The 13,569-nt window shown below is 41.8% G+C and overlaps 1 protein-coding gene across 8 annotated transcripts in view; it reads left to right on the top strand.

The window, feature by feature from the left end:
* LOC118782682 (muscleblind-like protein 1) overlaps window positions 1-13,262 on the top strand; it is a 66,372-nt gene extending 53,110 nt beyond the window's left edge. For 3 of the 8 annotated variants that reach the window (XM_036536137.1, XM_036536138.1, XM_036536131.1), the window contains exons 2-10: window positions 39-209; window positions 2,833-3,039; window positions 6,869-7,108; window positions 8,043-8,096; window positions 9,093-9,246; window positions 10,884-10,919; window positions 11,568-11,659; window positions 12,387-12,460; window positions 12,777-13,262. In XM_036536137.1, coding sequence (XP_036392030.1) covers window positions 141-209; window positions 2,833-3,039; window positions 6,869-7,108; window positions 8,043-8,096; window positions 9,093-9,246; window positions 10,884-10,919; window positions 11,568-11,659; window positions 12,387-12,443 — 909 coding nt within the window. In that variant the 5' untranslated portion in view covers window positions 39-140 and the 3' untranslated portion in view covers window positions 12,444-12,460; window positions 12,777-13,262. The remainder of the gene's footprint in view (window positions 1-38; window positions 210-2,832; window positions 3,040-6,868; window positions 7,109-8,042; window positions 8,097-9,092; window positions 9,247-10,883; window positions 10,920-11,567; window positions 11,660-12,386; window positions 12,461-12,776) is intronic. The other 5 variants (XM_036536133.1, XM_036536132.1, XM_036536134.1 and 2 more) reach the window with 5 other exon arrangements.
* Window positions 13,263-13,569: the final 307 nt, after the last annotated feature.

Here is a 13,569-nt window from a genome sequence, read left to right as displayed (position 1 = left end):
TCTCTCTCTCCATCTCTCTCTCCCTCTCTCTCTCACAGGGCCGCTGTTCCAGGGAGAATTGTAAGTACCTGCACCCCCCTCCTCACTTGAAGACTCAGTTGGAGATAAATGGAAGGAATAACCTGATCCAGCAGAAGAACATGGCTATGCTGGCACAGCAGATGCAGCTGGCTAATGCCATGTTGCCAGGGACACAACTACAACCAGTGGTGAGTACCACCCCATCTCTGTGCTCATAACTGCTTAGCACTCTCTGCAGAAAGGATCTACACTCTATGGCTAATGCCATACACCCACACATAACCCATCATGCTCCTGATCAAACTTGAAAACCATTATGCAGGGAGAAAGTAACCTAGCCATGCCTTTATCACACCTGCAATCCCGCCCCGGCTTAGAACATGGTTTCATGAAGTCCACCCAGCACCTCAGTCATTTCCTGTACCGTCAATAGTTTCAGCATGACTCAGTAAAATGAGCGCTCCTAGCAATCTGTCTGACTGACAGCAGGTACCAGGGGGCAACAGGACATTGACAAACAGACCCGTCTGTTCTTAAGTTAGCCTTCTTTGACTTTCATTTTACAAAGGTGTGTTCTTTCCACAAGGTGCCGCTGAATGGATGCCCAGCTTTGAGTCTGCCTCTTTCAGTTGGATTATTGCCTAGAGGCAGCTTTTCTGTTGGCCAAATGAACACTCTCCTGTAATGGACAGCAGAAAGAGTCCTCCTCGTTCTTAAACAGAAGTATCTGAGAAGCTTCTCAGAATCAATTTACAGGCAACAACTTTGAAGGCTGTTGCTTAAGAAGAAGAGCCATTTAATATGAATATTATAGGAAAGAGTATCATTTAATAAATGACTGTTATGAAAGGACTACACTTTGGTTTGAATATTATCAAGAAGGAGAGCACTGTTTCATTTGAATGTAATGAAAGAGTGCAGACTTAGATGAACCCCATAATGCATGAGTCCATTTGGCTTCTGACAGCAGCTTTTCAGCCGTTTCAGGCTCAGAGCTTTTCATCTTGGAGTGTGATACAAGAGATATTGACAACAATGTGTGATCACAAAGTCCATCAATCAAAATAGTATTATTCTGTGTAGCGCCCACAATGATAATACAGCAATAGAGTGCTTTACACTGCTTTGCATTGTTAATGACAATGTGTGACACTTTCTCAAAGCTGAATGAAGAAAGCATAACCTCCCTTAACAAGGGATAGGAGCTGTGTACTGCTATCCAAGTGCATAGATTCATACATGACCACACAGGTACTCTCTGCTCTGCTTAGTGGATTTAAAACCAATGAAAGATTTGTCCTTGATATGCGTGAAGATGATTGCTTTTGTCAACTAGCCCAAAAACGAGGGCATTCATTCAGGGTTTTTTTTTCTTTGCCCTCTTTTTATCAGTTCTTTCAGTTCAGGGGAAGAAAGGTACACTAAATTTCTGCAAGGGCGGTCTTGGTTCTTATCAGGACTCATAGTCATGGAGGCAGAATGGTTAAACCTTTTGAAGAGAGGAGAGACAGCCATGAAAGCAACCTGCAATGTAAAACTCAATGAAACTTCAAATGACGGTTGAGTCCTTTGCTACATCAAAAAGAGAATGAAAGACTGACACAGAGAGAAAGAGAGAGAGAAAGAAAAAGAGAGTGAGACCACAATGGTGAATGAAGCAAGCCTTACTTTCCCCCTGTAGCATGGCAGCTCTTTTTAATTTCATGCATGATGTGGTATTGAAGGTGGTCTAATTAGACAACATTAATTTGCGTGCCTCCAATATGATCCAAGGTATTAAAAAGACAGACTTAATTGGGAGGCCTTTCCTGTGTGCCAGGAGGCCACACTGCCCCCCCCCCCCACAAATACATGTGCAAATGCACACACATGCACATGCACATACAGACACACATACAATCATGCGCGCACACACACACACACAGAACAGCACGGAAACGCAAACACACGTTAGACATGCCCTCAACTTTGACATTTGAGTACTTACTTCACCTCTTTCAACATGGAATCTCCACAAATGACCAGACATTCATCCACGTTTCAAATGGCCAGTTGTACTTGAGGAGCCACGCTGAACCGTGCATAACTCTGAGACATCTCTCATTCAGTCCCACGCTTCCAATGACAAGTGTTACAGTTAGTGTAGTCTCTGTCACACATGCCTGTGGTTAATTAATGGGGCCAATTTACAAGCTTTTGACACTGAGACTGCAGAGCCAGACGTGAGAATAGGAGGTCTGAACGTAAATCACTTTCCACTCCTCAGTGCTTCTCTTTCCCCCCACCATCAGATAATAATGACAGACTGTTATTGGAAAAAGTAGGCGCCATCACTGCAGAAGACTGAAGCTGCCTTTGCACTTAGAATTCTGAATCATCTGGCAGAATCATTGGTGAAGATGAGCCCAGTCCTCGCCCAAGGAAAAGACTAAGCATTGAATAATTTAAGCTTCTTCTCTTCTACTATTCAGAAATGAGAAGAATTATCATATGCTATATACATAGCTCATGATCCCAGGAAGGAAGAAATATTTATGCTCATGCATTAATATATGCACACATGAATAAATACCAGCATACATACAGGCACATACACACATGCACATCCACATACACACACATGAATAAATGCACTCATACACAGCTGAAAACTCAGTAAGGGAATACATGGTGGTAATTTAATGTGTTGCATCATTATTTTAGTGAGAACTGGGAGCAGGAGTCTTTAAGATGATAACAGAGATAGAAACACCCACATTATGTGCGTGAACGTGATCTCTCACCTTCGGCTTGCCTCTGTGTCCTTTCCAGCCCATGTTTTCTGTCACCCCGAGCCTCGCCACCAACGCGACCGCCGCCGCCGCGTTCAACCCGTACCTGGGCCCCGTGTCACCAGGCCTGATGCAGGCGGAGATCCTGCCCAGCGCCCCCGTGCTGGTGACCGGCAGCCCCAACGTCCCCGTCCCGGCAGCTGCCGCTGCCGCTGCACAGAAGCTCATGAGGACAGACCGACTAGAGGTAACACGCGCCGTCGCTATCCCACAATGCACTGTGTGTCACTGTGCACTGGCCTGCCTGCCGTTTCCTCCATCTGCTTTCCTTTTTCCTCCTGTGGGCTTTCCACACCGTTGACATAATGCTGATGCCATGTACATTGCTCAAAGGCAGCACCCCACCTGAATGTATCAGACTTTAGCTACAAGTCCAATTAGTAAACTGCGACCTGACACAGACTGTTATTTTGTAATATTTAAAAATTAAAGTGAGAATACATATATTAAATACAATTTTGATTTCCGGACGTCCATTGTGGTTATTAATTGGGCGCTTGAGCCCATCTCATACATGACTGGCCTACGGCAGAGTGCTGGAATGATTTTTACAAGAGAACTGGACAAATGTTTTAAATTCTAACTACAGTCTTGTTATTTGACAGAGAATACAGGTGCTTGTAAGCAGGTCCAGATCAGTGACAAAGAGATGATGATCAAACGTAAACCGATGAGGAGCTATCATTTTACAATTGTCAGGTGATGATCTAGATGCCTATCAATGACAGCCATGCCCCCTCCACTGACACCCTGCTCCTGACATTGCACTTGGTTTGCAGTGACAAGTAAGAAGGGCTTCATGAATTCCAACATAGGTGTAGCGACCATGTGCTGTCAGTGACTTGCATGCACCCAAGCAAAAGACTTTGTACTCCATAACAAAACATTATAATTTGTTAAAATATCTTAGTCACTGAAAACACATTACATTACAGGTCCATCCGGTGCATTCATCCCCACAGCACTGACACTATTGCTGCAGTGTCCCCAATTATGTGCAGTGGGTGGGATGTCAGAAGAGGGGGCTTGGCAGGGTAGATGGATAATTACTAGTCAGTAACTGAGAAACATGCGTTTCATGTTTTTTTCTTACAAGATTACAGTGAAACATTTTGAAAATAAATCATAGTTATTATTTCTGTGATATTATAGTCTGCCAGCTTTATCATTAGACTGCAAGATGCCAAAAGGAATCAGATAGTGGGAATGTGCTAATCTTATTCCCATTTGATGCGAATGAGGAGTCATTTACAGTGGAAACCGCTCTGTGCAAATGATTGATCTCAGACAATGATTAAATTGTTTTCTGTCCTTAGCTACAATCTCTGGCTGCAAAAATGATGAATCGTATTTTGCTGGAAACAGAAGAAAAACTATATATGTAGGTGTGTTTCTGTCAGCGGTGTCATTTATTCAGTTAGGTGCATGTTGACCATGCAGGTAAATGCCTGTGAGGATGTGGCAAACTAACACTATCCAGACCATGTCGAATTTGACATAAGGGAATAATGAAAATTGTACTGCTATTGCAATCGCTTGCTTATGTTTCGGCTAACTTATAGTGCAATGTTTGGAGACGTTAAAGCTGCTGGTGTATTGACTGTGTCTGTTATTTTCAGTAAGCACTGAGCAAGTGAATGTGATATGATAGCAGTTTATAAGTCCACATTTCACTTTTTTACACTTATATAAAGGAAAGGCTTGTTTCTCCCCATATTGTGTACATTGATCTTAAAAGTAGAAGTAAGCATGGATTTCGGTTCTGTTAATGTCTACAGACTAGAAATTCTTTCAAAGCCAGAATCAGCTCTGAAAAAAAATCAGTGTATCATAGCGTACCATGGCTTATTTTTGTTTCCTTTACCCTGAGCTGAATGTTTTGCCTCTTAGTTGCTTAGGTCCTTGCTGGCATCAAAGGTGCAATGACATCTGTTTTCTAAATCTAAATTAATTCATTTGTTATCACCTCTAAATCACAAATGAAAGCTGGGCATGCCCTTTCCTCGTGGACTGGAGCTGCCTGGCCCTGTCCAATAGTCCTCCTTCCTCCTGACCAACTACTCCTCTCCACACCACCAAAGCAGGGTAGGGCAAAATAAAAGTCTTTGTAATCGAAAGGAAAGTGCTTGATAAAGCAGAGTAGAAGGCGTTGTCAGTCTCGATTATTCTGCTGCATGAAAAATTAATTAAATGCTCTTCCTTCACAAGTTACAACTGCTTTTACGAAAGCAAAGCAAGGAGAGACAAATGTGATCTATCACTGACACTCTCCCTCACACATACACACAGCAGATGTCAACATTGCATTTTAATAACAGCTGCCAGGAAAAAAATAACTCCATGGATTTAATTTACTGGCTGTCCCATTACCCATGAGATTTAAAGACCAAGATGGGTTATGTTTCTGCAACCTAGGCTTCTGTGCAAAGGTCTGCTTAATTCATTCCAGTCACACTGCTCCAAAATATTCATAGCATATTGGAAAAACACTCATGCAATTATATCCTTTTTTGTTCAATCAAAATATGTAGTATTTTTAATATTTATTTCTTTTTAAATATTTTTAATGTAAAAAAGTATATATTTGTAATATTGAACATTTTTTACACAATCATAACAGAAACACACCCATAATGGAGAGAGAAAAGACAGAGGATCCCCGGAAGTGTGGTCATCAAGCAGTTGCTAAGGAAGTGAAGTCACACTTTCCTAGCATATTGCGGTAGATTGAAACAGATGGCTGAGACCATCTGTAAACATGGCCAGCCTATCGAGGGGATGACCTGCCCCCTGCTGGCACCTCAATGTAACTCCAGTATGTGCGCATAAATAGAAATATAAACATTTTCCTGAAGTGCTGTTATTATTATTATTATTATTCACTAAATTAAACAATTCTAACACATACACACACATATATATTTCACTTATTTCACACCTTTCTGTGTCTGTGACCATAGGTATTAAAAAAAAACTGGCACTGATTGTGACAAAAGAAAATTCTCTGAATATCACAGACTAGAAGGGAAGAGGCCAGTGAGATTTCCAGGGGCTGCCGACATGATGTTTGCAATCGTGGTACATTTAGACAGACATGCATCACAGCCTCTGTGTAAAATCTGTATACTCGAATGAGGCATCTTTGTTTTCAGAATCTTGGTGTGGAGACCGGAATATCTAGATGAGTTCTCTAATTGTGAGAGCCTAGCACACAAAAGTAACATTTTGGTGCCATGCCTGGGCACAGTGATAGTCCACGAAAAACTGGAACTGGCTTAATGTAAATTGCCGCAGTGCTGTGTTCAGGTGATGAGTCAGTCTGTTACAGCATGGCACTAAGTGGAGGTTGTGCTAAAGTTGAGCTGAGAGGCACTATACATGGTGCGTCATGCAAATGGACTGATTTGAACGTCGAGGTATGATGGTATGGGCCGAAATACATGAAGGGAATCACGCTTGGTGTTTATTGGCGGCTTATTGACTCTACAACATTATAGGAACAGTATTCTAGCCCCGTTACTTTTGAGTATGTGTCAGTGGTTCATCTTACTGCACTTGCAACTGTTAGCTGCCATCTGTTCTGTGTCAGATTTCACACCACATATGCCAGATGGCAGCTGCTGAGTTTGAACTGTCAGGTGTGTTTTGCACTACATTTCCCATGTTTCCCCTCTCCACAAACACTAGTGCATAACAGGGGTGACAAATATACTTTGCTCTATACTTAGCTACATATCTGACTCAGTGCTTTACAATGAAAGTTCTGTCCCTGGAGTTGAACTTAAGAGAAATCTTTATTAATAGCCTGAACCCGGATGAATTCATGGAGACTGTAGACAGTATGCGTCTTCCCCCACCTACACTGTAAACACACCCACACACACACACACATTATACATATACACAATTCCCCTATATGTTTCTAAAATTGCTTCTAAGACACAGACGCCCACTGCTTTCTCTCTCTCTGTAAAATTGTTTCACAGTTTTTGGTGGGTGTGTCTTTTGCCTTGCAGGTATGTCGGGAGTACCAGCGAGGAAATTGCACCCGGGGCGAGAACGATTGTCGATTCGCTCACCCCGCCGACAGCACTATGATTGACACCAACGACAACACAGTGACAGTGTGCATGGACTACATCAAGGGCCGCTGCTCCCGGGAGAAGTGCAAGTACTTCCATCCCCCCGCCCATCTGCAGGCCAAGATCAAGGCCGCCCAGCACCAAGTCAACCAGGCTGCTGCTGCGGCCGCCATGGTAGGTAGAGCCCCATCCCTTTCCACCCTGTCCCCTGCCCTGTGCCCTAACCCAGCTCCCAACAACACGCGCACACACACACACACACACACACACACACACACACACACACACACACACCAGGCTCTGCTGCCCTGCCTTGTATCACTTTATTTAAAGCCCTCCTCCCCAGAGTAACCATTAGTGATGGGAGGGTGAGGCTTCATGAACCATCAGGTGGGTGGAGCTATCATGTTTATCAATGACTCAGTGCTTTGAACAAATAACAGTGTTTTGCTGTGGGCAGCAAGGGCTTTTGATTGGTTCCTATAAGTAAGTGCTTGACAGCTCATGGTAGCTCCAGCTATCATGGTGCTCATGAAGCCTCACCCTCACATCACTCATGTAACTGCTGACAAGTGAAGCCTGTGGCACTGTTGACTTTTGTATTTGCTCTAGAGAGAAGGATGAGTATATGTGTGTCTACAGGCTAAAATATCATTGCTAAAGTATAAATGCAAAGCCTTCTGTTTGTTCTGAACTTCTGCTTCCACAGCTATTGATGTTATTGTCATTTTTGACCTTGATCACATGGGTTGAAATTCACATAGGTCTTGTTTTGTTCACGGTGAAGAAAGGAAAATGAGATTTTGCATAGTTACTTACCACCAAAGTTGTGTGAAACAGTAAATAGTTGGTATGGTAACATCTTTGTCTGTAAATAACTTCAGGCTCGTAGTTTTTACAGTAACAACAATAGTGTCTTTACTGTGCATGCCTAGTCTTGTTATTTGTTGTATATTGCATTCCGATGATTTGTTTTTTTATTTGTTTTTTTCTCACCTACCCAAACTGCACTGCTGCCCCCATGATGCACCTCTGCTTGCTGTTTATGTTAATGCGCTTGAACCCCATTGGCCCATTGCCATCATGTGCTCGCTGCCTGCTAATTAAGACTCAGTCGGCTGTCAAATCACTGAAGCGACCCCTCGAGGCAACCTTTGACCTGGTACTATGACCTTTCACCTTTTAGCTTGGCATGTAGCTTTATTGTAGATACAAGTTTTGACTAAAACATTCAAAAAATTACGAATTTTTTGTTGCTAAAATTTCACTGATGGGGTGATAAATTGATTGTGGCATATCCAATTCCTCATTAAACTGATTTCTTCATTTCCTGAATCTTTTACATTTACATTCAAGCGCAATTCCAATTTCATTTCAAAACTCCAATTAAGATTTGACATCTAAACAGGAAACTGCCGTTTGCAAGTGTGGACCACAATCAGTTCATCACCTCTAGTCTACTCTAACTGAATATGAGCAGGGATGGAAAGCTTAGCGATAAATTTCCTGTGTGGTGGCATGACTGTAGTTTATACAAGATCTAAAGAACTTAAATGTTTAGTATTTAAATATCTTGCATGTTTGTATTGTTTCTAGTTTTGCATGTCTAATTTGGGGGTGGGGAGGGATGTAGGGACTCTTATTGTATGCAAAGAAGTCCCTCTCCGGTGACATACTTAACACGGCTTTCACCGTTGATCATGGAGCTAGCAGTGCAGCTTTCCTTGTTAATACCATTTCTGTTAAAGCTTCTATTGTTATTATTGTTATTATTTAGACTTGAAAATGCTTCATAACATACAGCTCCAACATGTTATTGATTTATGTGTTAGACCAGTGCTTGCTTATTTTGCATTATTTTCAGGTATATTATATTGCCATTACTGATATTGTCGTATTGTAGTTGTCACGGATGGTGTTGTGATTATTGTTGTGATCACTGTTACCGTTATTATGATAGCTCTTGATACTCATCTTACGTCTCTGTGTTCTGGTCTTGAGAGAGTAGATTAGATCACTGCTTGCCTGCTGGTTGCTAAAGATGACACAAAGTGATATTTTTCCTCTAATGACAATTTTTATTCTTTTTTATTCTACCGTCACTTCTGTTTTTTTTTTCTTCCCTCCCATCCTCCCTTTTTCTCCATTTGATTGGCAGGGAATCCCAGCCGGAGTCCTGCCTCCGTTACCAAAGAGACCCGCGCTTGAAAAAACCAATGGTGCCACAGCCATGTTTAATGCTGGCATGTTCCAGTACCAACAAGCCCTTGCCAACATGCAGTTTCAGCAACAAGCAGCCTTTATTCCGTCAGGTAGGGCTCTCTGATGTACCTGACCCCTCTCTGACTGGCCTCCCTGACAAACCAATCAGACACAGGACTCTCAAGTGAGACATGTCATTGGCTGTTTTGTTGTATTTGGTTTGTGTATTTTCTTCCGCTTTATTGTAGTGAGTTTTGGAGTGATTATCAAAGTCACGTAGATAAAATGGGAACAAAGGAAATTAAGATTTTTTTCTTGTTCTCTTGTGGAATCAGCACTCCTAGGCCTCCCAAGAAAAAAAAACTGGGAAAATTCTGTTCTACTTTCCCACTCACATCCATCTCATAGGTGTAGCAGGAAGTCTACAAGGTCAAGGTGAAACAGACTCGTCTGACTATGAGGTCAGCTCATGAATTCCACTGCTGTAGAAGAGCTCTATGATCTATTTTGATGGCCTAAAAATTACATTGCATACACACATATTCTGCACAGGACAGTTCTGGATTATTAGTTATGGTGCATCAAGCTGTAAAACTAAGGATTACCCTTCCAATGCTTTCCCCCCTAATTTCTATTCACAACATTTATATTAGAGCATTTCAATATTAAAAATAAACAGAATTTGTCAAGCATTAAATTGTTATTTTTGTTTATGTTGAATACATTTAATGTTGAAATGGGTTACAATAAAGTGAAGAGGCAGGTTTTCCTGACATGGGGTTTGCTGTTTTTCATATCCTTCATAGGGGAAATTGAACCAAAAGCTGTCATAATTTTTCAACAAGCACCCCCACGCTATGTGTCTCACAGTGTTTTGTTTTTTTTTTTACAAAATGGTCATTTTGTGTGAAACAGACCTTCTGAACTACAGTAATATTGAGGCCATCCACCTTTCCCTGCCCCCACCCCAGTACCCTAACGTCACCTTGGAAGGTGGCCAGTATTTTGGGGTGGTCCTTTTCATGCATTGTCTGTATTAAGATAGCGCACATGATTCCTGTGCTTACTGTTTCACAGTTGCCACCTCTTTGCTTCACCTCTCAGTCCGTATTGTGTGTGTATGTGTGTGTGTGTGTGTGTGTGCGTGTGAATTGCATGTGCTAGTAGATTCCAGTAATTCTCTATACACAGTGTGTGAAGAGTGCTGCATACAGTATGAGTATTGTTCATGATTAGTTTCAAAACAGATTTAGATCTTTGGATTCATATTAGTGTGGTATATCTCCAGCTTATGCAGGACCAGAATAAGCACTGGGCACTCATTAGTACTTTCATTTGTGGGGTATTGGTTCGTATTATATTTATATATGCAGTAAGATTGATTTTGTACTCAGCTGAAGACAGTCCTTATTTCTGAACAAATTAATTTACATAACAATTTCTTGGGTTCTTGTTGTTATTCTAATTATATAACATATCTTTACTGTTGTCCTTATTACACTCATGACTTCATCACTAATGAATGTACCCACACATCATCATTACACTGTCTGTATTCTGGCCATTTGAATTGTTCTTTACACGTTTTTATTAATTGATTGATTCATTGAGCTTTTAATGTATATCCTGCTGTTCCCATAACAACGTTCTCTTCCTTTTTTATTCTAATGACACCTTTGATGGGTTGTTTTGATTCTTCTCCCTGTCCCTTTCCAATCCACTTCCTGTTGCAATGCATGATGGGCAGGCTCAATATTGTGCATGACACCTGCAACAAGTGTTGGTAGGTGCCAGGTTTCCTTCTTAATTATATTAAAAACCCTTTCAGTTGCTCACACCCCATCATAATCCACATCTTAGTGGAGACAGTATCTCCTCTCAGAGGGCAAAACTCTTTTCCCCCAACTAACCACTTTCAATTAAACCCAGGATCTGATATTTCGTTGACATTTTGCATACTGAAAAAAATGTCAGTTTTTGTGCAGCTTTGATCTCACACTTGTGGATTGTGATGGCCTGTGAGTCTCAGAAAAAGGGTTAGTCTTGTGATTTCATTTTTTAAAGATGTTTTCTGAGTAAAAGTCTTTCGTTGTTATGGTTAAGGGTATTTTTGGCAGTATATTTTGGTAAAAATGAGCTAAATGTTTATGTTAGTTTATTCTTAAACATGTAAAAGTTACATAAGATATATAGATATTCCCCTTTGTTCTGCTGTGTGCAAGTCCTCATGTGGAATGTTTCCCCCTCGCTATGCAGTGTGATTGCATGTCACTCGCTTCTAAAGTATCTCTCTAATATGTCACATAGCTTTTCGCTTGTAAAACACCCCCTCCCCACCCCTCCCCAGTACTCCTTGTACCTCTTGTCTGCTTTTGTAGCCATATTGGTACACCCTTCTGTAAGTTTGCTTATATGATTTTCCCTCTGAAAGTTCCCATGATGCACGGTGCTACGCCAGCCACTGTGTCTGCCGCAACCACATCTGCCACAAGTGTTCCCTTCGCAACCGCCACAGCCAATCAGGTTTGCTCCTTTACTGCTCTGTTTCTCTGTAGAATCCTTTCGACCAATCAATGCTTCTCTCACTTCCTTTGGGGGGGAGGGGCGGGGGGCAGGAAGGAGACCTCCCTCTTGTTGGCCTACACACAGACAACATTGGATGGTATCATTACGCTGGATAAAGGAATCTCTACTGGACACAGCTGGGTCTGTGGCAAGGGGTGTGAGCTCCTCAGTATAGAGGTTATACAGGTTTTTTACTACCTTTTTTACTACTTTTTCACATAGGCTTATAAAGTTGAAGGGGAGTCCTGCCTGGTCTCACATTCTCTCCTAAATCTGGTCCCCATTTTTGGTGCAGCTACACAATCTCTGTGGAGGTCAACAAGAATGGAGAGTGGAACATGCATGTAGAAATACTCATCCTTTCTTCCTCCTACCCCCCCCCCCCCCCCTTTAGATTTTAACGCTGGTTAGAGGTATCCTGCAAGTGTGCCATAACCCACACCTCCCAATTTAAGCTGCTGTTGTTGTTTTTGTTTTAAGAAAATTGTTCCAGGTTTATCCGGGGTACATCATTACCCTTTTTTAACGCTCTGCTATTTTCGTCACAGTGTGCAATGGAGACAATGAAGTGTTACAGGTGTAATGAACAGTGCCGCCTGTAAGAACGTGTCCCAAATGTGTTGGGACATGTTGTTTGTGCAGTTGTTTATATTTAAGTACTGCTATTCTCTCCCTTTGTCTCCAGATTCCAATAATATCTGCAGATCATCTGACTAGTCACAAGTATGTGACACAGATGTAGGAGTTCCATCCAGAACAGTAAGTTTTTCTTTCTTTTTCTGGTCTTTATTTTTTGCTTTCTATGTCTCATTAATATCCTGTTTTATTCAGCCTTCATTTTGATATTCTGTCATGTGTATTGTAGTCTGTTTTCTCTCGTCTAGCCTTTCATTCTATTTGCCTGGAGCTTACTGCAAATATAGATGTAGAGCATATATGTAAATAGATTGTGCTGTTGGACATAAGGTAAATATGGGACGTGATGAACAGATTAAGAGATCTAAAGCATCTAAAGACCTGGAACAGTTTGTTTTCTCAAGGGATTTTCTTCTTCTTCCGTTGTTTTCCCTTCCAGATCATAAGAGAGTGTGCAGGTATACCGTTCAGGAGGAAAGATCACCCGCTATGTATATAACATCGAGATAGTAAAAGACAGACAGAGAATCGCACTGCCTCTCAGCTGGAGCGTCACACACATCATGCATGCGAACGTCAGAGGACAGCAGGGCCGAGGACGTGGAAAGCGCACGTACCGCGCTCACACTCGTCTGCATCCTCTCCGTCTCCAACCAGCCCTCCAGCTGAGACCGGCCGCGGTGTTCCCATTACCCTCTGCCTTTTCTGCTGCACTGGGCCGTATGTGTACAGGTGTTCGTCTGGCCGAACAGTTGTGCTCAATACTCACCCCTGTACGCGCTGAACGAGAAAGGGCAGACAGAGGTGATGTCGTGCCGAACATATTGGTAAATCAGTAGACCAAGAATTACTTCTCCTTCTGTTTGTCTGTTTGTTTTGAATTGATACACGTATTTCTTTCATGGTTTACAAAAAAAATGAAAGTGCACCTGCCATATTAGATGAAATTGACTGAGCATGCACAGTATTCTGTTTGTAAGGGTTCTGTTTTCAAGACCAGCTCGATTGTAAGCCAAGCAAGGGTTGCAGAGGTGAAGAGACAGATGAATGTCCTGGGTATAAAACACAACTGTGTACTCTTTAAAGCACATTGAAGCTTTAACCACATTGTGTAGTCTCCACGTCAAGTGCCATAGACTCTACATCCAAATCTAGTGTTACTCCTGCAGTGTTATTGTGTTTACCTGAGTGCCATCATTTTCTCTTTTTTTTTTCCTTCTTTAATCATTGTG

This window comes from Megalops cyprinoides, chromosome 9 (assembly GCF_013368585.1).
Source record: "Megalops cyprinoides isolate fMegCyp1 chromosome 9, fMegCyp1.pri, whole genome shotgun sequence".
NCBI lineage: Eukaryota > Metazoa > Chordata > Actinopteri > Elopiformes > Megalopidae > Megalops > Megalops cyprinoides.
This window is presented reverse-complemented; position numbering and strand designations above follow the sequence as displayed.